At 50.8% G+C, this 27,927-nt stretch overlaps 1 protein-coding gene across 4 annotated transcripts; it reads left to right on the forward strand.

The window, feature by feature from the left end:
• Positions 1-376: 376 nt before the first annotated feature.
• CSNK2A2 (casein kinase 2 alpha 2) lies at positions 377-27,888 on the forward strand. Of its 4 annotated transcripts, XM_075510230.1 has the most exons (13): positions 377-608; positions 835-946; positions 11,930-12,031; positions 12,895-12,945; positions 15,380-15,472; positions 19,221-19,280; positions 21,472-21,555; positions 22,705-22,815; positions 23,026-23,127; positions 23,452-23,552; positions 24,238-24,386; positions 24,602-24,695; positions 27,580-27,888. In XM_075510230.1, the coding sequence occupies exons 1-12, from the start codon at positions 505-507 to the stop codon at positions 24,676-24,678; spliced, it is 1,146 nt and encodes a 381-aa protein (XP_075366345.1). In that variant the 5' UTR covers positions 377-504; the 3' UTR covers positions 24,679-24,695; positions 27,580-27,888. The 4 variants fall into 4 exon arrangements, with proteins under 4 accessions (XP_075366345.1, XP_075366344.1, XP_075366347.1 ...); XM_075510229.1 differs by lacking the exon at positions 27,580-27,888 and having other exon boundaries at positions 24,602-26,119; XM_075510232.1 differs by lacking the exons at positions 15,380-15,472; positions 27,580-27,888 and having other exon boundaries at positions 24,602-26,119.
• Positions 27,889-27,927: the final 39 nt, after the last annotated feature.

The raw sequence follows: 27,927 nt of genomic DNA on the forward strand, positions 1-27,927 counted from the left end.
GGCGGGTGACAGGAGGCGGGCTGAGGAGGGATGACGGGGGCCTGACGGGTGAGTGACGGTTGCAATGGTGGGGAGGGAGGCGGGACGGCAGCAGCCCGGCGAGCGGGCGCCGAGGGACCGGACCTCCGCGCCGCCGGGGGGCACTGCGCGGCAGACGGCTGAGCGGCGGCGGGCGGTCGCCTCTCGCGGCGGCGGCGGCGGCGCCTTTTCCGGGTTGGCTGCGCGGCGCTCGGGGCCGGCCCAGGCTGCAGCCGCCGCCGCCGGCACCGGGCCTGGGCATCGGCACGCTCCGCGCGGGCCCTGCGCCCGCCGCCCCCGTCCCGGTCCCGCCCCGCCCCGCCCCGCCCCGTCCCGTCCCGTCCCGTCCCGTCCCGTCCCGTCCCGTCCCGCTCCGGCCTGGCCCTGCCGCCGCCTGCCGCCGCCTTCCTGCGCGCTGCGCCCCGTCTCGCCTCGCCGGCCTCCCGCGCCCTCATCCTCCTCCTGCAGCCGTCGCCCGGCGCCGCCATGCCCGGCCCGGCCGCCGGCAGCCGGGCGCGGGTGTACGCCGAGGTGAACAGCCTGAGGAGCCGCGAGTACTGGGACTACGAGGCGCACGTCCCAAGCTGGGGGTAAAGCGCCCCGCGGGGACCCTCTCCCCCCCCCCCCCCCCCCCTTCCCCGGGCCGCCGGCGGCCCCGCACCTTCCTGCGTCGTCGTCGTCCCCGTTTTGGGGTGTCCTCGGGGGGCTGCGGGTGGCTGAGGGGGGGCTGGGAGGGGCCTCCCCCGCCCCGGCCTGATGCCCTGTCAGTTATCCTCTCCCCCCCCTCTTCCTCCTCTCTCTTCTTGGTGCCCGCAGCAATCAGGACGACTACCAGCTGGTTCGCAAGCTCGGGCGAGGGAAGTACAGTGAGGTCTTCGAGGCCATCAACATCACCAACAACGAGAGGGTCGTTGTGAAGATCCTCAAGGTGAGTGTCCTGTTGATGGTGTAGGGGCTTGCAAGTGGCTGGAAGCAAACGGGAGAAGAGCTGGGTTGGCAGGGCCAAAGGACTGTTGGATCTCCTCCTTCAGCTGAGAACTCTTGTTTTCTCGTTAAGGACGTTAGAATGGTGGATTTGGAAATGGATTTGGTGTCCTGTGTGCTCTAGCAATGTTTTGGTCTCCTGTCCAGCACAGCTCTGGGCTGAGAGCTCCTCTGGAGGAGGAGAGCTGCGAGTCCTGACATTTGAACAGCGTTGCTTGTGCTGCCTGCGTTTAGTAAAGCATATCTGGCAATGCTTGTCTAAAACAGCCCAGGGACTGCCATGTCAACAGGAATGTGAAGCGTGGAGGGGGCAATCCTTCTGTTAACCTCTAGACAGCTAGCATGTGGCCTTTTCAGAGCCAGGCTGCTCAGCAGTCAAAAAAGCAGGCAAAATTGTGTATTTAGTCCTTTAGAGGTTCTTACATGGGAAATAACTTCACCACAGGCAGGCAAAAAACACCATGGAAACTTGAGGAGACTGAAAGAGGCCATCTGAAGTTTGGCAACGTCAGTGACCTGTATTCTGGTGTGTTGGCCTTAGTGGGGTTGGGCTGTGGGGACCTTCATGCGGCAGTAACAGGTTGTAGTTTGGGGTGGCTGAATGCATGGGTTAGCCGCTGCAGGGCATGCCTTACCGTGTTTGGCACTGAAGCAGCATGCTCACAGGGAGCTGTGGTAGCTGTCCTCGCAGCAATCCGTGTTGGTGATCTGGGGGTAGACAGGTGTGTTAAAAAAACAGAAATGAAAGGTTAGAGTTGAGGTGCTTTAGATTTTGGCTTGGCTGATGCTTGAGCTGTCACTTGTTGGACCAGCAACACTTGTCACTTGTTTCCCAAGAGCACATCTGACCATGGGTGTTCTAAGAATTTGGGCACACAATCCACAGCATGCAGGGGGGTCTGAGCTTAATCAGCCACTAAGACTAGCAGCTACCTAGGACATATGTTTCTCTGCAGGGCCTGTAGCCTTAAGGCGTTTGCTAGATCCACTCTGATAGTGTGGCTAGCTGTCTCATTTTGTCTTTGCTGATATCCCCACTCGCTCACTGTGCCTGCTTCCTTGGGGTCTTCCTTGGCTTCCCAGAGAACTTGTCACAGTTTGTCCGGCCACTGCTCTTAGGCAAGATGTGATCTCCCGTCTGCCTCTGGGAGGAGGTATGCACATCCCTGCTTTGGCTGTGGTCAAGATGGCGGTCAGGTGAGCTGTTCGGGAGAGCCCCTGTGGCTGAGCCTGACGTCAGGGCAGAGTGGTGAGGCTCATGTGCCCTCACCGAGCTGAGTTCCTCTGGCATGCTGTTTGGGCCTCCCCCTCGTTTGGATGCTTTATGTGGTTTTGGTTTTTGTTTTTTTTTAAATAGGGGCAGGCAGGAGTTTTTGCTAGGAGGGAGTAGTCAAAGGTAGCCAGTGCAGAGCTGGGTTTTACGGCAAGATGGCTTGTGGCTAGGCTGGGGAAACTGCACTTCTGCATGCTGCTCTGGAGCCCCTGGTGGTCTCTTCAGAAGCACTGTGGTTTGTTGAGACCCTAGGTCTTGTCCCACATAGAAAGGCACCATGAGACTGAGAAGAGACTGCAGGCGAAAGTCATCAGAGATTTTCCTCCTTGCCTCTTCCCCGACTAAAGAGCCTCCCCTGGCGCAATGCTCCTCTCCCTGTGGCAGCCAAACTCTCTCATGTCTAGGGAGCCTGTCAGCATTGGGCTGTGAGTCAGCTGTCAAGAGTCATCTGAGGGTGGCTGGGTGCTCCTTCTCCTTGGGGCCTGAATGTGTTGCCTTAATACCCTGTGAGCAGGGGACTGGATTGTGGAGTGGATGGTGTGCCACCAGTTCCCCTGGCTCCCCGCTCTTGCATTAACATGCAGACAGCATTCCTGCGAGTGAGCAAGGAAAAGCAGAAAGTCCAGACAAATAAAGATGAACTTTCTTCTCAGTGGAAAGTGGGTCAGTGAAAAGTGAGTTTCAGAGCACTGTGTTGTGTACATTATGAAAACCTGTGAAGTGTGGCAATAGTGTGGCAACTCTGATCTGTGGAAAGTGCCTCTGGTTTCCTGTAGCTAGACTCAAACTTAATTGCAAATGTAATTACATGTATCTACAGTGGAGCCTTAGGAAAGAGGCTGGGTCTCTCTGTTCCTCCTAATTCAGGCTGGACCCTGTGAGGTGGGAAATGCAACCAAAAGTATTCAGGTTTTTGTGTGGCTGTAGGGGTGGGACAAAGGGGAATACTGTTGCTGGGCAATGGATGTGGCTGCTTAGCACAGTTTCTCCTCTCTCTTTAAGGTTTTTTGAGAGGACAATTTATGTTATGTGTTAGAGTGATTTTTAGCAAGAGTCACTGTTTTAATATCTGCGCCTCATGGGAGGTGACTAGTGTCTCTTCCCAGCCTCGCTCTTTGAAGCAGCTTATCCTTACTGAGCTCAAGTTAGCATGTAGCAAGTACTTCCCCTGCCTTTTTTTCTCCCCTTCTTTGGTGGTGTGCTACCTGAACATCTTGTACCCTCCTCCAGAGAAGTCAGGAAATTTTATCACCGTTTCTGTGATGCAGAACTGAGCCACAGAGATTTCCTGTGTGACTTTGGGCAAGTCCCTTAGCCTCCACAAAGCTGAGACTAGAGCGTAGGTCCTAGTCTAGTGCTGCATGAACGAGACAACTCCTCTTCCTCTTCTGGCAGCCACTTGCCTTGTTTGTTTAAGTGTCCTATGAAGACTTTAGCATTGGACAAGGCCAGGGAGTTAATGGCTCTGATTGGTATCACAGTGCCCCAGGCCTTTTGGACTTGCATAAAGCAAGATGCCCTGTTTCCCTGGCGAGTACCCAGCATTGCCTTTCTGTTCTGCTACCCCAAGTGCAGGACCAAGCATAATCCTGCAGGAAAATGGGATGTGCTTATGCCACTAATTGTGGTCATAACATGTGTCAGCGAAGGAGCAGAACTAAGATCATGGAGATGACTATAACATTACCATTTCCTGGGTCAAGTGCCTTTCTTTGCAAATATGGTGCTCTTAATGTCACTTTGTCCAGGAAAATTCTGCAGGTCTTTTAAAAAAAGGTAAATGAAGCAAGCAGGCTGCTTCTCTCTCCACTGCAGCAAGACATCAGGATGCGCCATGTAGGATAGTGTGCGCAAAGCAGCAAGGCAGGAGCCCTGGTTTGCCCCACAGACACCCCCTGCCAAGTGTCCTCCAAAAGCTTTTATCTTGAGAAGCAGGCAGAGGGCAACTCCCCACCTTTTCAACCTGTTCAAGGAGCAAAGATTCAGCAAAAAAAAGCCAGGGGGCTGAAGTCATCTTGGTAGGTAGTGGAGGACTCTGCACTGTACTGATCTGCCTACCCTTCCCGGGTAGCAGGGCATGGAATTAGCCAGCAGCTGTGCTCCTGCAGTCCCTAGCTGGCGGAGGCAGCTTTTGTGGGCTTTTTGATCTGGCTGGCCTTGGTACAGCTGTGAGCATGCTTCCTGCATGCTTAGGGGAGGGCCAAGCCAGGAAGAGGGAATGTGTGAACATGCCCTGTATGTGCTTTTGTGTCTTGCTTAAATTTGATGCTAAGGTTTGACTCCTAGGATGAGGTCTGACATTCTTTGGCATATACAAAGGAAGTTTAAGACATCTTTGTTTCCAGTGAGTCATGTATTGTCTACATCCAATGCAGGTATCTTAAGCACAGCTCTGCTCTTTCATATCTAACCATGTAGATTTAGATTTTTGGTGGACTGCTGAGGTCTGTCTGTAACTTGTGCTGTCTCTTTGATGAACTTCTCATTTTGCTTTTTTTTTAATTAAGCAGTAACACAGCTCCGAAGTGTCTGCCAGTTTCTTCGTGTGCCTTAAAAGTGAATCCTCCGTTCTTGGGTAACAGTATTCCTGGGGGATGTGAAGAGCATTGCAAGCTGCCACTCTAAAAGCCAAAGATAAACTTTCCACATTGCTTGTAACTTTTGTGGCTGATTCTTTGTGGTGAGAATGCTGCTGTTAAAGTTACCTACAGTTACGCCTGTTGGTGAGCTGCAGCTGTACCACGGTGTCCTCCACAGCCTGTTGTCTTGTACTGATTACCACCATCTGAGTGTCTGCTCAAGATGGAGATTACAGCATCCATATTGTCAGCTCTGTGCAGGAGTACTCCTGCTTTCCTGATGCACGTGTGTGTCTGTGTATGTTCTACTTGCCTACAGAGCATTAAACCCATCACGTAAAGAGGCTGTTTTGTCTCCTTGTATGGTTACTATCTGCATAGGCACAACACGCAGGTGGAGGTCAGGGGAGAATGCAGTTACAAGGAGGGGGACCAGTGAAATGGAGGTTCTGCAGCAGTGATGAAATAGCCCCTTTCTCCTTTGGTGGCTTTTGTCCCTCTGTGCTGAGTCCATGAACTGGAACTTTCAACCATGTATGTGGTTTCACAAGTGCATTCTTGTTTGTTTGGGTTTGGTTTTCCCCTGTTCCCCCTTTTGGGCTGTGTGAACCCTCCAGAGGTGCTGCTCATACCAGGCACTGCTGCAAGGTCCTTCCAGTGTTGAACTCAAAATTATTGCTCTAGTAGCTAGAGAACCATTTGGGGGAGGTAGCCCTGTGCCTCTGGTAAATTTTCTTCTGTCTCTAAAAGCTCTAGAGCCCACATACATCAGCATGTTCTAGATGGGGGCTGAAATGACTCCCATGCTGGTGTGCAGAAGGGATTGCACAGGGAAATAGGATTGTGTGATATTAGTCCCTCAGGCTGGAGCTTTTGACTGCATCGGTGACCTTTCACAAAAGCTGTTCAATGCCTGCTCCTGGTAGCTATCTGTGCCTCTTGCCCCTCCTGTGTTTGCATGCACTGAATCAGCTCTCCATGGCTCACTTCCTCCTCTGGCAGTCTTGAAATGAGCCCTTTTGCAAGAGAGCTGGGTACACAGCTCTTCTCTTTTAAACACCAGTTTCCCACACTGAGCTTGGCACAGTTGGCTGCTGGAGTCCAGACTTGTTTGGAGCTGAGACCAACTGAGACAGTACCAGCTGTCTCGCAGAGGCCTGGAGATGCTGCTGATAACTCTCACAGTGGTGTTCTAGCACCAAGGAAGCTGTGGCTCCTGTGAGGAAGAGGGTGAGTTATGGCACTGTATCTGTTTGCAGTGGCCTAGGGCAGAGCCTGAATGAATGATTCTCATCCCTTGTAATGGTGGTGGTGGGGATCGGGGCTTGGTCCTTGTGCATCTCCCTTTTAGTTGACTGCAGAAGTCTTGATGCATTGTGGGCAGTCCTGAAGCTCCAGAAGGGCTGTTTCGGGATGCGCTATGGGGGCAGGAAAGGTATTCTGAAGGAAAGAACGGCACTGCCATCAAAATACCTGCTGGTATATTCTACTGAACGTAAATAAAAAAGCAAAAGTGCTTAGTAGTTTCAGGGTATTTTTTTTCCCTCTTTTTTAAAATTCAAGAGCAGCTCAGGAAAGTCTAAATTCCCATAATGGAAGTTGTAAGATGCAAACAAGCAACAGAATATTAACACAAGTAGGCTCCTTGATTTTGTAGCTCTTTTGAATACAATTGTTTGGTTTCCCAGCTGATGTCTGGCAAAATAAGCACTGCTGCTCTGAAGCCAATTTTCCTATTGAGCAATTGGCATCAGGCTTTATAGGCTGATTATTGTGATCCTTTCAATAATACTTGCTAGAGACGAATGAGCTTCTAGTGCCAGCTTTTAAATGTTTAAAGCCTGTCATAAGGATGCTGCTTGAGCCTTTTTCTGGTCCTGGATTCTGTGTGTTGAGATTTCCCTGCTCGTTCACTGGAAACATCATAGTGTTTCCGGGCTATTCAGGTTTGGTGAGCAAAGAATAGATCTTTTTTCTTCATGGGTGGTGGAATAAATGACTAGTTTCTCGTGGATTTGTATCTTTTGACTGCTAAACTTTCTCCTGCTGCGCTAACCCCAGTTCTTTCTTAGAGCACCTGCTGAGCAAAACCCAGCACCTTCTGTGACTCCTTTGGAGCAGCACGTGTGCTCCTCAGCTGGCAGCGTGTGCGCTGCCTGCTTTTGGCTAATGTAAAATGATTTTTATACTTTAGATTTAACTCATATTTCACATGCCTTCCTGGTCACTACTTTCCTTTCTCAGTATCGAAATGCGCTGAGAACTTTGGATAACAAATTTATTTTCTCTCTTTGCTTGAATTCAAGCGATGGGTCCCCAGGTTGTTGGGGAAGGCTGGAGCTGAAGCATCTGACAGAAGAGTGTACTCCCTTTCCTTTAGAAACCAAGCAAAAAAGATTATTAACCAGGCAGCCATTTATTCATGCAAGACAGGAAGTGATGGTTGCAGCCTTGTATTTCAAGGTTTATTTTAGCAAACAATGTTAATTTTCCCAGCTGGTGTTTGCTGCAGCTGGACCCCTTTTCTGCTTACAAGTTTACATGATCTCATGGAAAATGACCCAGGATCTGATCTCTCGGTCACAGAGAGGGGTGTTCTTCTGCATGTACCTGACGGCATGGGATAAGTAGTTGCTTTGCAATTTCTCACCTCTGCAGAGGGATGGCATCACATGATGCTCCCTGATCCTTGGGCTAAGGCAGTTGGGATAGCGCTGGCCACTGTCACTGCCTCTTCTGCCTGACTTTCAAGTGGATTGAAGCACCCTCATGGGGATCCTTTTGGCTGGTAGGGTGGGAAACCAGCACAAAGGGTGGCTGGCTGGGGACAGTTGAGTGAGAGCTGCCAGGTCCAGCAGAGACCATCCTCCTGTGGCTGGAGGTCACCTTGTCCCTCTGCTTTGGGCGCTCAGTGTAGTGGACGGCCATGAGCTGCATGTTTTGTCTCCACCATCTACAGCCACCTCACTTCCAGTTTGCCTGAGGATGGAAGCAATTTTCTGGGAAACTGGAAAACTGACTTGTGCTAGATGATCATGTTGTTTTAAGGGTACTGCTGCAGTTGAAGTAATTAAACCCCTCCCAGTGTAGACACAGTTAAAATGAAACATGTCTTTTAGCCTGGTTTCCTATGGAAACGAGCCTTATGCAATCCTGCTGTCTGTCAGCCTTTCTCCCCCTCCTCCCCCCCAGTAGTTTTTGCACTGGTTGGTCAATTTCAACCAAATGCAACTGAAGTCTCCAAGCTGTCAAGTTTTTACAGATTTCGTGGAAATAGGTGTTTGCATAGAGCAGAGGGACTCTGTCAGAGCCTGTCTCAGAGGAAAAGGCTGCAGTGAGGGTTTGACTCATGCTGGTCACTGGAGAATCCCAGCATGGAGAAAAGCTTTGCAATGCCTCTGCCATGGGAGTTGGAGTCTGCACCTGTATAAAACATTGCCTCACGAACACAGCCGGATCAAACTTGGGAGCAGTTAATTTTGCCTAGGTGCCTGCTCCATTCCTCTGCTGGAAATCCTCCTCCCAGGGCAGGGGGACTGAGCCGTGTAGGAAACACAACCTGAAATGCCATTGTTCATAGTCTGGTTTAATAAAATAGCCTTAAAGGAGTACTGTTAAAATACTCTGGCTGCAAGGGCTGGTGTTTTAGAAGCTATCCCTGCTGGGAGAGGCAGATGGTTGGACACCATAATAGCTTCAGTTAGTTCACATTTAATCCATGTGTGTTTGGAGTCAACATCCTTGGAGAGACAGATCAGGTGACTCTGAGAGACAGTTGTAGCAACCCAGACTTAATCCTGGTGCTTGGAGAATATGCTGCTGATTGCCTGTGGTTTCAGCAGTACTGGTGCTTGGGGACAGGAGGGAAGTCAGCAGTTTCTGTGGTTGTGACCAGTTAGCTCCAGTGCAGTACTGGCTGTGTGCTGGAGTGGTTTGCACTAAGCTGTTTCACTTGCCAGATGCAAGAGCCTGGGCTTGGGATCAGTTACTTGGCAAAAACTGAGCCCCAATGATGTGCTCTTGGGTAGTAGACGGCATTTGCAGTTGTGTCTGGAGCAATGGCATGGGACAATGTGTGGGTAGGAGGTGCTGTGTGGCTGGGTAGGCTGGTAAGGTGAAAGCTGTGCGGGGTGGGGTGGAGGCCAGTGGTCGCCACTGTTCTCTCCTGCAAATCTGAAATGGGGAAATCCTCTGTTCCCCTGCATTGCTCTCTGAGGAAAATTCCAGGCAATAGCTTTTTCTCTAAGACAACATTACTTCAGCACTGTGGCATTTCTCCCTGCCTCATCCCTATTTACCTAGAGGTGGAAAACCCTGTCCTGACCACTGGCTGCAGGTACGGAAAGCACTCTGACGATGCACTGCTTACAACCCTGCAATGAGCAGGGCTTCCCATACCCCCACCTTGCCCAGAGGCTTGCGGTGACGTGGAGGTAGTGTAGCCATGTGTGGACAGCCTGGTCTGAGCTCTGCGCTACTGCAGCTTAGCAGGAAAACGTGCAAACAGCGAGTAGCTTTTAACTCTCCCTTGTGCTGAGACAGTGTTTGCTGGAGTGTCTTCCCTTGGTGATGTCAGAGATGCTGCCGTTGGCCATTATCTGCAGGCATTACATTAAAAAAAGACCAACTTTCTTCTCTCCTTTTTTCCAAAAGTTGCTGATTCCGTCTGCTTGTGTCTTTTAATAAGTGTGTTGTCTGTAGCGGTAGGTTTCTGGTGGAGATCACGCAGGGCATCATTTTCCCATCCTGAAAAAGGTGGAAACATGTGGAAGTGACTGGAAGAAAACATCTTCTGCTCCAGTGGGAGTGGTGGTTGCTATGGAATGAGAAATGGAAATCTTGGAGGGATATCTTCCCCTACCTAGCTGATGCAAAAGGCCCTTGAAATAACTACAGTACAAAGGTATTTCAAAGTGGGCTTTGGGTCCTCTTGGCTGTGTTCAGGCGCTGTTTCACCTCCCGATCAGGTGCGTGTGTCACAGCAGGGAGACTGTGATGCATGTCTATGCATCAGTAGCCAGGCCATTCAGTAAGCATGTTCAAGATGGCAGTGGCTCAGCTCCCTCTTTGAAGTTCCTTGGAAAACAGCTTGTGTGTGCATCTGCCTTGCTGGACGAGCAGAGTAACCGAATTACATCCTCTGATTCCATCGTGGCCTTCTGGTAAGATCAGCGCATGTGGGCAATGCAAGGGTGGTGTCTGTCCCCATGCTGACATAAATGAAATCAGTCCCTTATGAAGCATCTTCCTCTCAGGTTCAGAAGCATAGCCCTCACTTCTGCTGGTCCCCCTGCTCTGGCTGCTTCTCCCTGTCTGTCTGACCTCCCACCAGCTCCAGCCATGTCTGGGTACTGCCCCAGGGCTGTTGGTTGCACCTCCCCAGCGAACCCTGCCCTGTGTCACTCAAGCTCTGGCTGACAGCTACAGTGGCCTTGCCGCTGTTTTCCACGGTGGCTTTATGAGGTGCTGATGCTCCCTGTGCCAGCATCAGTGTTATTTTTGGCACTTTGCTTCGGGCTGAGATTCTCATCTTTTGGCTTGAAAGTATAGCTCCTGCCTTTTAGCTTGGAAGAGGAGGAGGGCAGGATTTGAATCTGAAGGTTTCAGCCACCTGAAGAGCTTAGAAAGACAGCATATTTTATCACTTACATAAGTGCCATATTTTCCCACTATATAAAAAGCTTGTGTTCCTTCTCTTGTCTGCTTGTACATTCCTGTGAGGGGTCTGAAACGAGGGATTGCCTTGGATTCACCTGTAACGGGAGTGTGAGTTGCCCCATCGGCACTCTGCAGCCATCATCAAAGTGGGAGGCTGCGGCAGAGGCAAGGTGGTGAGCGCAAGCCGTTGAGCTCTTGTGGTTCCTTGTTCTTCAGTTAGACATCTGATAACGTGTCACTTTGGTAAAGTGCCTCGTCCCTCTTTGCCATTCCCCATTACTCCCCTCCTCACACATCAGACTCCGTGCTGGATGGTGAATGTTTTAGAAAGCTAAATGTCTGGAGAGGAGTGTTTTCATCAGCAAACCTCACAGACAGGGCAAGGGCTTTACCAGTCCCTGCAAGATGTCTCTGCATCTCTCTGCAATGGTACCGGTGGTGCAGGAGGGGATGTTCCAGCTCTTCAGTGAAGGGCTGCTATACTCAGTGACTCGCAACCAGTGGTGCCCACACCGGTCACTAGCCAAGGCTCATTAAAAAAGTCTCACCTCGTAGCTGCTCTAAGCTGCCTTCCTTTCAAGCAGGCACAGAGCTAGAGTTGTTCTGGGACTGGATGAGTTACAGAAGCGATTGTTCATTTTCGTTGAAGTGAACCGCTGGATCAGCAGAGTGTAAAAGCTAACCCAACCTCCAAGCCCCTGCCTTGGAAGCAGCTGTTCTTTATCACTCTCTGCAGGGTGATGTCCAGAGAAAAGCTTACTTTTTGCAAAGCGAGTTCCTGGGACTACGCAGATTCAAGGAGGAGTCAAAAACTGTTTAAATGTCTGTAGGCTTTAAAAATAATCATGGTATATGGATGTGATGGCATGCTGTGCAGTTGGGTCTATGCTCTTGGGGTGGTTGCAAAAGACACATGCACATAGTTGGGCATAAGTGCCTGAGCTTACTAGAAATCTTGGTGTTGGAGACTCAGGTCGTCGTTTCATTGGATTAAAGTATTCATTGGGAAATGAGTTGGGATTAAGGAGTAAAAAACTGGTTTGTGCTGGTAAACAAATGCTGAGATATGAGGTCCACTGTGCTTGTCCTGTGGCTCTAAATGCATAACATAGAACGAGCATGCTGAGATTTCCACATGGCAGTCCAAGGTGCTTTTAACCACAGTTACTGGAGTCACAGTTATGTTTGCCTGGAGTGGTTTGATTTTCCCCTGATGAGTGGAAAGCTTTCACTGATGAGAGGGGAAATCGTAGTTCATGCAAGGTGTCTGTCTCTTCTTTGAAGCTAAAAATGTTCCCTTGTGAGGGTGGGAGCAGGGAGAGGAGAGGAGGTGATATAATCCAGTCAAAATTGGTGGCAGAAATAAGTGTTAATTTCTGAAAGGACTCTCACTTCTAATTTTTTTTGTCTATTTAAGCCAGTGAAGAAAAAGAAGATAAAACGCGAGGTTAAGATTTTGGAGAATCTACGCGGTGGTACCAACATCATTAATCTGATTGACACTGTCAAGGATCCGGTGGTAGGTGCCTGTGTGTTGCGGTATGTGTGGTGGGCTTGCCTCCCCACCAGCTGCAGGCACGGGGCAGGCACTGCTGCATGACTTCTGCTCTCACCTTGGGTTAGGTGCTACCTGTGCCTGTGCCTTCATGCCAGCGAGGGGCAAGCAGTGTCCAGCTCATTAGGGTCTCCTGAGGTGGGTTGGTTTGGGTGAGCTTGTGTTCCTCTCCATGTTCCCCAGACTCTTTTACACCCCTTCTCACCCTGTGAGTTTCCCATGTCTGATGGGGGAGAAGTTTTGTAGCCCTACAAATTTTCTGTAAGAAAGCAGAGCCTGTAGCCTTCCAGCTTCTGTCTGGCATCTGGAACATAAGTATCTGCCAGGGCAACTGGATATTAAGCACTTTTCATCCTTCTGGTTGCTGTCCTGCCCAGTGACCAGAGGTCATATCCTTTGTCTGTATTGCCACAATTACCCCATTCCCAGGAAGTTTTCTCTGACTAGCAGGTGGCTGAGGTCTGTGACTCCCAGCCTGCTGGCAGCCACAGAGAGGAAACGACACTGCTATAGCATTGGCAGTCCTGGCTGACCTTCCTCCTGTGATGGGATGTGAGGTGACAGCTTTTGCCTTGCCCAGTGCTGTCTGTGCTCCGTGGCATGGAGAGGAGCAGCACTGGCCAAAATGCCATGTTGGTGCTTGCTGCATGGGGCATAAGTGGAGTTTGCTTCTGCCTGCTGTGGGAGCAGGGCTGTGTTTCTCTCGCTGTCCTGCTCCCACCTGCTCTCTGCAGTGAGGGTTGACCAGGAAGCATAAGCTTTCTCAGGTCTCTTGGAGCAAAGAAAGGTCAAGAGGGTGTTTTAAACCATGACTCTCTCTCTTGCAGTCAAAGACCCCTGCTCTGGTGTTTGAGTACATCAATAACACAGATTTTAAGGTAAGTCTGCCTGAGGGGGGAGGGGGGACGCTTCCCATTTCTGTTAAGAGTGCTGTGATCTTGGGTTGTCAGATACTCCTTGAGAGCTATGGGGGGAGTTTGGAGTTTTCACCTATGTCAGCTTCACCTTTCTTTCCCCATGTAAATCAGAAACCTGTAAATGGGCTCTAGATGAGAAGGAATAAAAAGCTTGTGGGCTGAATCTCCTCCCAACTTTGAGGAGTAAGTACAACAGGTTAAATATTCTTACTCCCCTCTCAATTTAGTAATTACCTCTGTGCTATATATTCAGCCCAAGTCAATCCCTGTGCTGTGATGCTCTATTTACAGCAGTGCAGTTTATGGAGCAGGTGACACCAATTTGTGCTGGAATCCTTCAGACCTAGGGCCTGTGGGGTGGCAGAGGCTGGACAGCTGCCAGTGGGCCTGGTAGTGGCAGACTGAGCAGTCTTGAATGTATTTTAAGAGCTTTTCTGCTTGCCTGACACTGCAGCGTATTCCCTGGCCCTTCTGATTTCTGGGGAGCTCCAAGTGGTATTACTCCTTCCTAAAACAGGGGATCTTCTGTCTGAATACAGCTACGACTGCCTGTGCTACTGAAATGCGTCTGGCTGGCAGCAGTAAGCTGATACACAAAAGGGATATATAGTTAACAACCACACCTATTTTAATGGTATCTTTGCTTCCCCCATGTGAATCTTTACCCTAAGTCATCAAGTCAGTGGTGGAGAATTAGCTGAGCAGTTGCTGTTAGAAAGCCAGTAGTCATCCCCTCCTGCACTGTTCAGAGATCTCTTTCATTCCATGTTATGGGACAGTGCTTTTTTCTTCCTGTTTGTGCCGGAGCATTATGTAGGTATACACCTTGTAGGATGCAGCTTCAGCAGATACACCAAACACCCAGAGAAGGACCCTGGGTTGGTGTTGGTGGAAAGGAGGCAGCTTGTCAGCTGGCCCACAGACTGCCTCACCTGCAGCCCTGTACACTGTGAGGCAGCACGTGTTGTTTCTCTCCCTCTGGGGTTGGTCTGGCAAGCTGAATCCTGCTGGGTGGGACCCTGTGCATATCCAGAGCTGCAGCCATGCTGGCGGTGGTAGTCTTAGCGCTATTTAATCTCATGTACAGACTTTACTGCAGAGGCTAGAATAATAGTAACTTGCAGCAGCGTCTGCCCTGACAGCTCTGGGAAGGGAGGTGAGTGTTGCCTCCATCAAGTAAACAGCCGTGAGAGGAGTGCTATGTGGTGACCTTTCAGGGCTAATTGAAGCAGACTTGGTTTGTCTGGGCTTCACTGATACCAGCTGTGCTGTTCCAGTGCCACTTGTATGTTGGGAACATGCACATGCCCCCATGCTTCTCCTGGTGACCCAGGGACTCTTCAGCTGATCCTGAAAGTTTTTAACTTTCTATTTGGAGATTTTTTCCTTTTTTTTTTTTTTTCCTTTTAATATATGGCTTGAGATAAAATAGGTTGCTAGGGCAGTGGCATACCTTGCTGAGGATCACTTTGTGCGTGTCCTAGTCAAAATGTTTGATTTTGAGTCAAGAGTCAAAGATTACACCACTCTGTCGTGTCCTTAGAGGAAAAAGTATGAAAGATATGACTCACTAACTGACACATGTTCACAAAGTGGAGTGTTAAGTAGTAACTTGAGGCTGGTGGCCAACAGGGACTCTTAACTGAAAGATGCAGGGCTTGGAGTATGTGGTAGGTCAGCTGTCCCAGCCATGCTGAGAGCCATCACAGGCACTGTTGCAGCCAGTAAGGCAACATTGGTCTGCCACAGCAGAAGTAACAGTGCTCAGCTCTGGCTGTTGCATTAGAAACAACTATATGAGTTTGCAGCAGATTATTTCTAGGCTCCTAGGAGAAAGCTTGGCTCCTTGAGAAAGTCCAGATTCACAGCTGTATAAGTCCAAGACAGAAAGTATTGATGCCTTTGATGCTGATTGGTACAAGGCAGGAATAACTTGTCTTGGGAATGCAAGCATGTCCCCCAGGGCATGCGGTATGGCTGTTCGTGTTCAGAGCTTATTTGTAACCTGAATTTCACTAGCTACATATGGGGCGTGTGGGTTATTTGAGCTATGCTCCCATGAGCTCTGCTGCCTATTTAGGTAGGTTCTTGGGGCTGCAGCTAACTGGCAGATTACAGAGCTGCTGCTACTCACAGGTACCTGTGGATATCTTCTTCTATACAGAGGCTCCCAAGCTGTGTCTTCCCTTGCTCTGAAGTGCACAGAATAGGTGAGACCACTTGTGTTGGAGGTCTTGGCTTGCCCTATACCTCTATACATGAAGCAGCTGGAGAGCACCCAGGCATTGTCCCCTCTGTTCCACAGTCCTGATCTCCCCAGGCAGCCAAATTCTGCTGGAGTTAAGTGCCACAGGAGCTAATCCAGGTGATAGGGACCTCTTCTCTTTGTTTTGAGGTGGCTGCTGCTGATCTGCCTATCTCTGCGTTGACTTCTAGATTCAGCAGTACTGACGAGTACCATGCATCTCACTGGCAAATCACCTTCAGGGTGTGTGAGGGGGTTGCCAGGGCAGCTTGTGTACAGCAGGTGGTTGCTGACCGCTTTACAGGATTGCATTTTTCTCTGTCCTGTTGGCAATAGTTGCTCACAAGCTTCGACGTCTCCTCAGTTGTCTCCTTTCTGGCAGTTTCTTTCCTTCAACATTTTTTTTGCTTCATGTTAATACTTTCACCCCTTTGCTCATTCAAATGGCAGGACGCTATTCATGTCCGTGCACCCATGAAAAATGGCTGCTGGATTTCCTCAGCTCTCTGCACAGACAGAAGCTGCAGTTCTGTGGGGCCTAAGCCATGGCTGTGGATGATTCTGGATCAGAAGCGCAAGTTTGTATTCCACATGGTTTGGCTGTTTTTAAATGATGGTATAAACAGGAGACTTAGGTGATACCTCCCTAGAGCTGATTACATTTTCTTAAATTACCCGGCTGGGTCCCTTCTGAAAGTGACAGCTCCGATGAGTTGGAACTAGACTAAATGCGTATTCTGCTGTGTGAGGATGGCAGCTTGTGTACAGGGCTAGTGTTTTTCTTCAGACCTGCTGTATTACTTGTCATCTGTGAGCACTCAAGCTACCCACAGTCAGCTGCCTTAAATGATAGCTGTGCTGCAGAGCCATGCAGTCAATTGAGTAACTGTCAGTGAAATTAAATGTCTTTTGCTAAGTGGTTTCAAACTAGAAATGAGATGCCTGTCCTTCAACCATTGTCAGCTGTCGCATATTTTGTGTAGTCTGTGAGCATACCTGAGCGTGCCTTTCATTGTCCCAAAGAGGCAAATCCCTCAGAGGAAAAGAAGCAGGAGCAGTGCTGGATTGGGACTGGATTGGGAGAGTGCAGCACTTCAGGAGCAGTGCTGGATTGGGTTTGCTATTTTGTTCTTAAAACACACTAGCAGGCTTGTAGCTGAAGAATGGGCAAGAAAGGCGAGCAATGAAAGGTTGCTTCAGGATGTTCAGCCTCTTGGAGTTGTGGGGACAGAGGGCTTTTGAGTCAAATCTTCCACTTTGGGTGCACGTCGGTAAATTTTTCAGGCCGAGTTGCTGTGAGGGAAGTGTGTGCCTGTGTTTTATCTCTGTACATCCAAGGTTAGTTTAAAAAATAGTTGTTGCCCTGCATAGACTATGCAGAAGCATGAAAGATTCTCCTCCCTTGTGTGGCTGCTGAGGCCAGGATGCTTTGGGAGCTGTTTCCTTTTCTTTTGCTGCTGCCCTGCCTTGCCTGCCCTAAAGCAGTGTCTCTCCTGCAACACCTCCTCACAGCCACCCTGTTGCTTTGCAGATGCTGCTTCCTGCACGTAGCCAGCTGTGTTGCTCACTCAAAGGAGAAGAATTAAAAAAAGAGAAAAGCGTTTAACTCATCTCAGCCCTGTGGATAGGGGAAGCATGTTTGTGCCTCCTCAGGCACTAATGGGATTAGTTTACGATCGATTATGTGACGTGTGCCAAAATACCACCAAAAGCTGGAGAGGGGTGGAGGCTGCTGATGGATGAGTTTGGCCTTTTCTCGTGCTCTGTATCAAGAAAGACCAGCCCAGGTTTCTGAGGCCTTGTGTGATCCTGAGTGCTGGCAACTAGCTGAGCAGATGTTTGAGCTGGGTTTGAGTGATCCCCACAGTGATGTTTCTGATAGTCTTACTCCGAAGAGCCAGCTGTAAGAGCAGAGCATGGGACACGTCTGCAAAGGAGGTGCCTGCTCTCCCCTACTAGGCTGGGCAAAGGGAATTTGGAGTCCACTGTCAAAGCCTTCTTGGGGCAACTGCTGTGTGGGACCCACTTGCAGTGGAAACCTTGGCTCTGTCCAAAGCCTTCTGTGTTCACTGGCTTCCTGCAGTGGGACTGAGCATGCTCCTGCAAGGACCATTCCCTGCAGCAAGCAGAGACTGGGTGCTGCTAGCCCCACTGTTGGCCTTGGCACAGTGAGAGGGTCAGAGGAGCTGGGTTTCACAGGCAGCTCTTTTAGGGAAGTCTGTTGAAAGCTGGTTGCCCAATGGCTGTCTCTGCTGAAGGCTATGAGTCAGAGAAGCAACAGCATCGTGGGCCTGAGAAGAAAGGCATCAGGGACCTCCCTTCCATCCCCTCCCTGCTTACAGGCAGAGAGAGGCAGAGGAGCCAGGGAATGGGGAAAATGGGGTCTAGCCTTGTTCTGCCACTGCCTCTCCTGCCCTCCTCCTTCCCCAGGTGCATTGATGTTGCCAGGCAAAGTTGAACAGGGTAGTGATTCCCAGAAAGACATGTTTTAAGCATCTCTGCCCCACCATAGTGTTTGTTACCTAAGCAAGCCATTTAAACAAACTCCTGGAAGGGCTCAGCTGTCCTCTGCTGGCCCTGGGTCATGCATCAGAGCCATGCGCAACCGAGTCAGGAAATCTGTCCCTGCTGTAGCTTGTGGCTATGTCTTTTTTGCTCCCTTCTCACTTGTCTGCTTCAGTGGGTTGCTCTGAAGCGTTAGGATTATCCCAGCTCATGAAAATACAATGCAGCTTGTGTCCTGGAGGCTGTTAAAGCTCTGTGTGTGTAAGTGATGCTTGTATGTTGTCAAATGATTTTCCAGAGCAGTGTTGGGGATGGTGGGGCTGTTCGGAGCTGGCCCTAAGTAAGGCAGGATCCTGAGGATCTCAGCATGGGCCTGGAGGGGATCTGGGGCCAGAGCTGCTTTCTTGGAATGTGAATTTCGATCCCTCACTCTGGGATTTTTTTCCTGAAGCTGCCAAGTGGTGCCCGTGATGGGCAGCTGGCTCCAGTGCTGATGCAATTGGTGGTTTGACTGAGCTGTGAGATGATCCTTGTTTGTTAGAAAGGGCAGTGGGGTCTGGTCCTACTGCTGCCCTCTGAATGTCTTTCCTTGCCCTGCCCTGGCATCTCGCCTTGCTTTCCCTGGATGAGAGCACAGTCTAACAGGGTTGGGCTGGCACTGCTGCCAAGGACAGATACAGAGCGAAAGGCAAATTTGGGGCCAGTTATGACCTGGCATGGGAGCAGCAGGATGATGAGTTCTCCAGTGACAGTGCTGGTGGCATGGTGCAGGTTAAAGTGCACCCTGGACCTTTGTCACTTTTGCATGAGTAGCCAGAGAAGGACCCAGAGGAGAGGAGGTTGGCGAATGTGTGCTGGCAACAGGCACTTCCCTGAGACTCCAAGCTGTGCTCTCCTTGGCCCTACAAGCATTTCTGTGCTGTTGAGTTGCATTAGCCTTTATCCTGGGATAGAGGGGAGCCTCCACAGCTCTGAGGCTGTCTCTACCCTTTGTGCTTCCCCACCCCATGCTCCTTTAGGTTAATGTTTTCCTCTCCCTGCCCCACATTGAGCATTTGGAAGCCTTGCCCTTGTGTTCCCAGCCTGCCTGCTCTGAATGCTGTTATCCATATTGTCAAGTCACTGTGATGACTGTGCATGTGAACAGAGAGTCAAGATCATCTGTGCCAACTCCAGCATGCTCTGAAGGGCTTGCTATCTTCTCCTTGGACAGACAGCCTGCCTGCCTCCTGCTGGAAAGAAGTTGTGACAGGTCTGAATGATCCCAGTAGCATTTCATGGGAGCTCTTGCATCCTTTCTGGATTTCCTAGCGTGTAGCCCCTGGCAGGTCTGAGACCAGGACAGCTCTTGGGAGTGGCAGCATTCAAGGGGATCTGGAATGGGATCAGTGATTGGAGGCAAGTGGGGTGCAGGAAATTAAACTAATCCAAATCTGGAGTATTTATTTTTTGTTCCCCCCCCCCCCCCCCCCCCCATCTGTTTCAGCAACTGTACCAGATCCTGACGGACTTTGATATTCGGTTTTATATGTATGAGCTGCTGAAGGTGAGTGGCATTGCATATGGCAGTCTGTATGGGGAGACCAGAAATGAGAGAGGCACTAGTGGGGCTCACAGGGCAGTGCTACCAAGTGGTTACTTCTCTCATGTTCAATGCAGAATCCATGTCTCATAACCCGGAAAGGTCTGGGAAGAGATCTAGTTACCTGGCTTGTTGCTGCGAGGTATTACAGCCAAACTGGGGATCTTTGATCACCTCCAAAGAGTCTCTGATTCTCTAGGGTCTGTTCTTTCCCTGTGAAGCATTTGTGATTGTTAGTGGCCAGGTAGGGCTGTGCTTGGTCTCCCTGTGTCTCTAGCACCATTGGGCTGCTATGAGGAAAATTAACTCCCTCCCAGCCAGACCCAGTACAAGCACCGAGAGGTGTTTGCAGGGCTGAGGAACTGGGGACTCTTTAGCACGCTAGGGAGAGTGGAAGAGAGGGATTGCCAGCTCCAGGCTTTCTTCTGCTGCAGTAGTCAAATGCAGCCCCAGAAGGTGACTTCTGCCCACTTGGTCTTAGACCCCTCTGTCTCTGGTGGGCGATCTAGGACACTTCAACAAGCTGGCCAGCTCAGTGCCCTGTGGTCACAGAACCCCATGGATGCGGTCTTGGGAAACGAAGCTTCTGGTTATGCTGGCTGTTACATGTTGATATAATACTGATATTTTCCTTTGAGACCTCCCAGCCAAAGCTTTCCCTGCCCCTCTGATGAAGGGTAAGGACTGCCCTAAATGCCTCTTCTTAACTAGCCTAGCTTGCACCTCCCCATGGAAATGCTTAGAGCCATATGGCAAATCTGTGAGATCTGCTGCACTGCTTCTCTGGGGTCTCTGGCTGCAGGACACGGGAGGCAGCAGGGCATTAGAGATTGCTTAGAGGTTTCAGCTGATCCCAGGGCTGTTCTGTGCTGATCTGCTGGAGCAGCAGCTTGGCTGTGTCAGATCCTAGCAGGGCCTCGGGACTTCTGGGCTGGAACTTTGCAGGTCCCCTGCCTCTGGAAATGAGTGGGACAGGCTAGGTAAAGCCCTTTGTGCTCCAGGACTTGGTGACTGCAGGAGACTTCCTGAAATAGGTCTAGTGAGCTTGAGGGAGGCTTTCTTCTCTGCACCCCCGAGCTTGCTGCACCTGTCTGCGAGGGAAAGACCTTCCTACTGAAGGTTGGAGGGAGCCTGAGGCAGCCCAGGATTAGGGTTGGAGGGGTGATGATATTTAAATGATCCAGCCTTGGGACAAGCAAGACACTAGAACAGCTTCATCCCTGGAAGCAGTTTGTCCAACCTGTTATAGATCTCCTGTACTGAAGATCCCAGGATCACTGTTTGCTGTGACTCCTGTTGGTTGCAAGGCCACATGTCATTGCAGGGATATTCCCTGAGGCCTTGCTGTGATGGAAGCTGTTGCTTCCTATGCTTCCTGCTGTGGCAGGGGCCCAAGGACACTGTCACTTCCCTGGCACTGCTGTCTTGGATATTGAATTACTGCTGGCTGTGCCCTCCTTCCGTGCTGCTGGAGATCTCAGAGCATCTGATAGACATTGATGGATGGATTTCCCTCCCCCTTGGAGATGACAGAACAACATTCTCACCCCCTTGCTCAAGGGAACAGCTGCGTTAGGGGGCAAGTGGTGCAAGGTCATGGAGCTGGAGAGCTTACATGTGCTCCTGCCTTCAAGGTTTAAGCAGCATTGCCCTCCCTCATGCGCTGTCACCTGCCTTTTGTAAGTGCAGGTTTGGCTTAAATGAGCAGGACAGAGGTGACTTTCTAGCTTATGTGTGTTTTGGGACACAGATGGAAAGCTGCACTGGAAGGCCATAAAACTGTATGCATGTAAGAATCCTCCCCTTCTGGGGAAGAGAGCATGACCTAGGAAGCACAGGGCTACCCAGGTTGGAGCATTGGGCTTGTCACCAGGTGGGACACCTCTCTGCATAGTGTTCTTCAAACACTGTGCAGGGAACACTGTTCCAGGACCTGTGACTGCAGTAGGACACATGATCAATACAGTCTTGTTGCCAGCTTGTCACTTCATCACGTGCAGCATAAGAGCTGAAAATGCCAGTTTCTTGTGCCAGTGTTGTAGCACTTCCTCGTGGGTGGGGCACTCTTGGTCCTGGCTGAGAACTGTCTGTTGTATTGTTAATGCTGTGCCTGTGGTTTACAGACATGTCTAATGTATGTGCGTGTGTCTGCCAGGCCTTGGATTACTGTCACAGCATGGGGATCATGCACAGGGACGTCAAACCCCACAACGTCATGATAGACCACCAACAGAAAAAGGTACTGTGGCACCAGGGCTTACAAGCAGGGTTTTTCCAGGGAAACTTGAAACTCTGCCACCTCTGTACCTGTAGCCTGGGCAGGTGTACTTACCCCTTTAACCTTTCTTTACTGGCTCCCCTCCAGTTGTGCCTGTATCAGGAGATGGCCAGAGTCCCACTGGGGAGCACCGCAGTGAGAGTCCATGGCTTGGAGGTTGCTCTTCCCCCCAGCCAACCACACTGAGTTTCCTTGCTGAGTGGAGCAGGTCTGGGCTGTTAATCTCCACCTGGGAAGGTGTGGCAGGAGGGTGCAGAGGTCCTGGGCAGAAGAAGGGTGGCCTTGTCTGAAATGCATGTGGATATTTTTACCTAGGGAACATATGCTCCTCCTCTAGTACAGCCTGCTTGTCCCGCAGTGGCTTCCTCACTTCTGGGGTGTGCTAGTTGGATCACAGGAAACCTTTGAACCCAGCTCACTGCCATGGAAATGGGCAGCACAGGGAGCTTCCCCACCCTGTACTTGTACCTCGTCGGGTGCTGTGTGTGCCTGTCTCCCCAGGGACCTGGGATTTGCAGCAGCGAATTAGTTGCTGGTCCACAGGTCCCTCCCTGTCAAATCAGCGGTGGCTGTACAGGCAAGGCAAGGAGGGGGAAATCTCTTACTAGACCTACCGTCCTTCAGTAACACAGCAGGTCGTCCATCCCTGTGGAGGAGATGGTCTGCCTTGCATGATGTGGTGGGCTCCCCTCTTACCTCGTTTCCTGCTCTCAGCCCCCGATTAAAATCAACACTGCCTTCAGCCCAGCCTCTCTAAACAGCAGGATAAGACAGCTGGCTTTTGCCTGTTCCCTAGTATGCAATGACCTGTCCGCTGTGGCTGGTGGTGCTGCTAAGGAGCCAGTTGTCCAGCAGTAAGTGTGCTTGGAGTCAGGAGGCAGAGGAGCTCTCTAAGCTGGGCTTTGCCCCACCAGCAGGTGATAGGGGAGGAAGGGTGAAGGGAAGAGCCTGACCAGAGCACTGCTGAGAGCATCTCCTGTCCTCAGAGCGCCTCCCTGCATCCCGGGCTCCATGCTTGCAACACAGGATTGAGAGGTTTGGCCAACGTGGCTTCACCTAACCAGTCCATACTGAGGCTCCTGACTCTGTGTCTCTTTATTGCATGTTCAGCTGCGGCTAATAGACTGGGGTCTGGCTGAATTCTACCATCCAGCTCAGGAATACAATGTCCGTGTGGCCTCTAGGTACTTCAAAGGACCGGAGCTCCTTGTGGACTACCAAGTAAGAGTCTGCCTCCTCCTTGCTAGCCAGTGATACCACTTGTGGTTGCACTTTGGCCACCTTTGGGCTGTCTGGTTTTGCCTGCCAGAGCATTGCCTGGGTTGGAAAGAGGCTGGCTGTGAAGTGAAAAGGCTGAGGTTGCCTGTGCAGTTGGGGAACTGGGCCATGGTGAGCATACCTTTTCTGACAGCTTCTCCTTTGTCCCCTCAGATGTATGACTACAGCTTAGACATGTGGAGTTTAGGCTGTATGCTGGCAAGCATGATCTTCCGAAAGGAGCCCTTCTTCCACGGCCAGGACAATTATGACCAAGTAAAGACTTTGCTACCTGGCTTATTTCATGAGACATTTGTCACCACCTCATCTCTGTGTGTATAGTGGGGAGGTTCTGGGGATCAGACCACCAGGCTGGGAGGATGTTGCTACGTACTTAGTTAAGCCATCTGAGGTTATGCTTCACTGCCTTGTGTAGGAGACTTGTTTTCTGCATGTGTTGCAAAAACAAGTTTCAAGGGAGATATTCCTTCCATCTGGGATGTTTCCAGAAGGAGAGCTCCTAGATTTGGGCAGCTCTGCTTCTGCAAAAGAGTGGTGGCCTGCCCTTCTGCTCTCTCTCAACCTGCCTTTTTGTTCCAGCTGGTTCGCATCGCAAAGGTCCTGGGCACAGATGAGCTGTATGGATATCTCAAGAAGTACCACATAGAACTGGACCCGCACTTCAATGATATCTTGGGCCAGTAAGTGGAGAAGTGAAATGCAGCCTTTTTTCCTTGTAACACAGAGAGGGAGGTAAACTGATGTCCATCCCCTTGAAGGACTCTCAGCAAAGGCCTGCTTTGATCTTCTGGGTCACAGTGCTGCTTGCAGGCCTCCCATCTGGCTGCTCATGTCCTCTCAGGAGGTCACTGAAATGCAAGCTCTTTCCTTTTGCTTCTCCCATGATCCACGAGCCATCCCCTGTTTCTTCCTTCTCCTGCTTATTGACATCCTAGAAGTGGAGATGTAGACACTGGAGTTGAGTATGGACTGAGGGGCTCAAAATCTCCCAGCTGACATTTCTGAAAAGGATGAGAGGTGGATGGGATAGTGAGGACAGCTTCTGTGAGACTAGCTGGCAAGCCAGAGCGCTTCTGGTCCCAAGGGTGTCACCCTGTCTGCTGCATTCTGTTGTCTAGTCCCTGTAGACAGAAGGGAATGTGCAATAGCGTGCTTTCCCAGGCATAGGACATAGGGTGTAGAAGAAGAGGGTTTTCCCCCTTGGCAAGTACTTGCTGAGCAGTAGCTTGTGCAAGGAAGAGCTGTAGGCAGTGTCCATCGCAGCCATCTCTTCTCAGAAGTGGATAGTGGCAGGTGATTCCCCTGGGACCTCTCAGTACTGCTGTGCTCGTCAGAGCTGGGCAGTGACAGCTGGTCCCTTTGCAGGCATTCCCGGAAGCGCTGGGAGAACTTCATCCACAGTGAGAACAGACACCTGGTCAGTCCTGAAGTTCTAGACCTCCTGGACAAGCTCCTGCGCTATGACCATCAACAGAGGCTGACTGCCAAGGAGGCGATGGAGCACCCCTATTTCTGTGAGTCTGTGGAGATGGGATGTTCTGTGAGTCTGTGGCCAGCTGGGATGGAGAGGGGTCTTGGGTTGTGGGTACAAATTTTGGCTCCCCGCTCTGCGAAAGCCTTAGCTGCGTGTGGGTTTTGAGGGCAGTTTCTCTGGAAGAGTTTGCCAGGGTGGAGCTTCCGCTTTATTAAATGCTGTTTCCCTTTCCTGCCTGGTCTGTGTCTCCTGCAGATCCAGTGGTGAAGGAGCAGTCCCAGCCCAGCTCAGAAAACGCTGTGCTCTCCAGTGGCCTGACAACAGCGCGATGAAGACTGGAAAATGACGGGTAATTCAAGATGTTTACAAATAAAAGCAAAACCTTTGGTCACACAGTGAAGGGAAAAGAACCAAGGACCCCCCCTCCTTCCCCTCCCCTTTATACTCAGCAGAAATCTAACCTTGGGGGGGGGAGTCATAAACCTCAGTTCCTCTCTGGTGGTTGTGGTTAATGTAACTCTAACCCTGTGGTACCAAAGCCCTGGGCAAATGGTCTTGCAAGAGCTAAATATGTAGTGAATATCCCCAGGGCTCAACACAACTGATTCTGGTTCCACATCTCTGTGGATCCTTCTCTTCCTTCTCAGTCCAGCCTTCCCCACCAGCATGGTGGGGACAAATTGGTCGTTCCACCATCAGCCCTTAGCATGCCTCTTTCTAAACTTGCCTTTCTGACTTGTAGACTCTGGATGAACCAAATTCAGGCTGGGGGTCAGCAGGTGCAACTCTGTTTTGAGGTCCAAGTCCTACTGCTCACTCTGGGCTTGAATTTGGCCCTTGAATTCCAGTTTCAATTGCAAATGCTGGGGCAGCTGGGGGGAGGTTCAACAGAAAACAGCCCACAAACCCAGCAGCATCTCAGGATTAGTTTGGAGCATTAAAATGAAGGCACTGATCCAAGTTGCTGGGGAGAGGCGAGATCCCTCCTCCAGGTGTGTTTGACAAAGGCTCGCTCTGAGAAGAAACTCAATAGACCTGCTTTGGAAACTTGTGAATGTGAGGGCTGCTCTTGTGGCAGGAGGGGGGAGGGACTATCCAGACTTTCCCACTGAGCTCAGGAAAGTCAATGTTGCAAGACTTCTTGTGATAGGTGTGCAACCACGTACCTCATGACGTGGCTCCCATGCGAATTCGTGCCAGACGCAGTCTTGTGCCAGAGCACAGCTCTGGAGTGGTTCAATCCAGCACCGCAAGATGAAGGAGCGGAGAGGAGGCCAGGGAAGAGAGCACAGGGAGGAAGAAGGATCAGCAAACAGTGACGTGGTCTGTTGGGGAGGGGGCTGTGCAGCTACTGATCCAGGACTTGGGATCCCACATAGTGTTTTAACAGTCAGCCATTTGTTGAGTTCTGGAGTGCCGATCCTGTTGTGGGGGGTGGGGGGTTCATCTTGCGCGTTGTTTCATCAGATCACTTGATGGCTTTATAGCCCCACAATTCACAGTTGCCTCCTCTACTTGTTCTGTGTGTAACTTCATCAAGTGGTTCTGGTGACACTCAAACCTAGAAGCTGGAGATAGTGGTTTCCCACCAGCACCTAAACACAGAATTTCCTTCTGCGGCATTGTCAAATAGTTAATTTTTTATAAGGTTGCAATGTTTCTATTTGAAACATCTGTTTACATTCCATGTTCCAGTAATGTTCTATTGGCATTGATAGCAGGTCAATCCATTTGTATAATTCACTGAAACCAATAAATATCTATACATCTGAACGTCTGCTGTCTCAAATCTATGGGATAGCCAGAATAAGTGAGAGCTGAAGGCATTGCCTCGAGGAGGTCAGGTTGGCTCTTCCAGCCCCTCTTGTCTGAGTATTTTGGGATCTCTTAGTCTTTGGTTGCAGTTCTTCATGCTGTCAGCCCTGAGAGTTTCACTGTGGCAGATTGTCTCCGCTTCCACGGGGCCGCAGAGGAGGTGCAAGGTTTTGGGTACAGCGTGGGAGTCGGCTGTTGGGGGTACATTGGACGCAAACAGCCAGTGCCCAAGGTAGCAGTCTCGGTCTGTCTGTTACATGGCTGGTCAGATGAGAAGTCACCAATGCATGGCTGGAAGTTGGGTGTTCTCCATGTGCAGATCCCCATGCTTGTCTCCTCTCAGCCTGGGTGGATGGCTTTTTCTAAAGATGTGCTGAGCAGGGAGTAGCTCTTTCCTCCCACCCTGGGATGCAACCGGTGCATGAGCTCAGTTATCAGTGTCTGGGCTGAGGAACTGTCTGCAGTGTTGCTGACATGCCACAGGGCCCTCACTAACACTAATGCTCCTGCAGATGCTGCTGAAGGCTTTGGCGAGCGTTTCCAGCCCTCCATCCTTTCATCTGCCTGACCTGCAGGCTGCCTGGCCTGAGAGGTGTAGGGGTCTCTTGTGCTCTTAAACTGTGCTAATACCAGCAGGGTTGGTTTGGGGTTTTAACATCAATTTCTGAACTGATTTTAAACATGTATTGAATTGCTCTATTGAGAAGAGGCGGGAGTGGGTGTTTCTCGTGGCCTGTTAAAGTTGCTGGGGGGAGGGAGTCTTGCCCATTTTTCAGCTCTTGTCTGTTGGCATTCCCAGCTCCCGGAGAGCCAAGGCAGAAGAGGCATGGGGGAGAAGAATGGGTTCAGTGTGGGAATTTTGATAGGTGAAAAATGTCGATCATTGTATATGGGTGCTTGACAGTGTCTAAACCTGATGGTGGAGTTTCAAGGTGGTGCTTTGGGAAGTATCAGTTCTGTAAACCTGAGTCAGAAATTCTTTCCTGGTACCCTCAAGCAGAGGAAGAGAGACGCTCTTCCCAGCGAGTGAAATGGGTAAATGGCTTTCCCTGGTTGTGGGAACTAGAGGGCTAGAGGAGGTGTTTGAGGAAGTGGAGAGGGACTTAACGCAGGAGGCTGGGGAGAAAAAAGTCCAAACTTGTGTCTGGTTGCCCATGAAAGCACTGCTTTGCTGGACTGCATCTCTCCCTTGCCTTGTTCAGCCCTGCCTTCCCCTCTCACCCTGCCACCCCTTCTAAAGCAGGCTGAGGCTCCCCCGCTGTCCCCACATCCAGGGGGTGTGGAGGGTGCGGCCAGGCCTGGCTGGGAGCGGGGTGGCAGGATGTGGGGCAGCATGCCCAGCCGCCTGGGGCCAGAGGAGCTCTCTGTCGAGTTGGCAGTGCCCCGATGCTCACTTTCCTCCTCCTGTCTCTCCTCAGGTCCGATGCTGTTGCTCCCAATTTTCCATAAGCAGAATGAGAACCAAATCAAATGTCCTATCGGCGCATGTAGAGTGACAGCGGGCAGACTGCGCGGCACGGGCAGGGCTAAGAGCCGGGCAGCACGCCTGGCTGGATGGCACTTGCCTCTTTATGACCGCACTTGCCTCTTGACTGTGTTAAAGGTTCTTCTGCCTTTGATTCCTTGTTGAGCTTTTCCTGCCACAGAAAGTGTGGAAATGTGAAGGGTGTGCAAAGCAGTTGTTGGTTAGTTGTTCCTTCCTCCATTCTGGCTGTTCCCCCCCCCCCCCCCCCCCCCCAACCTCTGACAGACCACAGTTAGCCAGC

This window comes from Mycteria americana, chromosome 8, assembly GCF_035582795.1.
Source record: "Mycteria americana isolate JAX WOST 10 ecotype Jacksonville Zoo and Gardens chromosome 8, USCA_MyAme_1.0, whole genome shotgun sequence".
Classification (NCBI taxonomy): Eukaryota; Metazoa; Chordata; class Aves; order Ciconiiformes; family Ciconiidae; genus Mycteria; species Mycteria americana.

Coding starts and splice junctions, on each gene's coding strand:
- CSNK2A2 (XM_075510230.1), top strand. CDS start 505: ATGCCCGGCCCGGCCGCCGGCAGCCGGGCGCGGGTGTACGCCGAGGTG. Junction 609..834: donor GCGCACGTCCCAAGCTGGGG/GTAAAGCGCCCC, acceptor TGGTGCCCGCAG/CAATCAGGACGACTACCAGC. Junction 24,387..24,601: donor GATGGAGCACCCCTATTTCT/GTGAGTCTGTGG, acceptor TGTCTCCTGCAG/ATCCAGTGGTGAAGGAGCAG.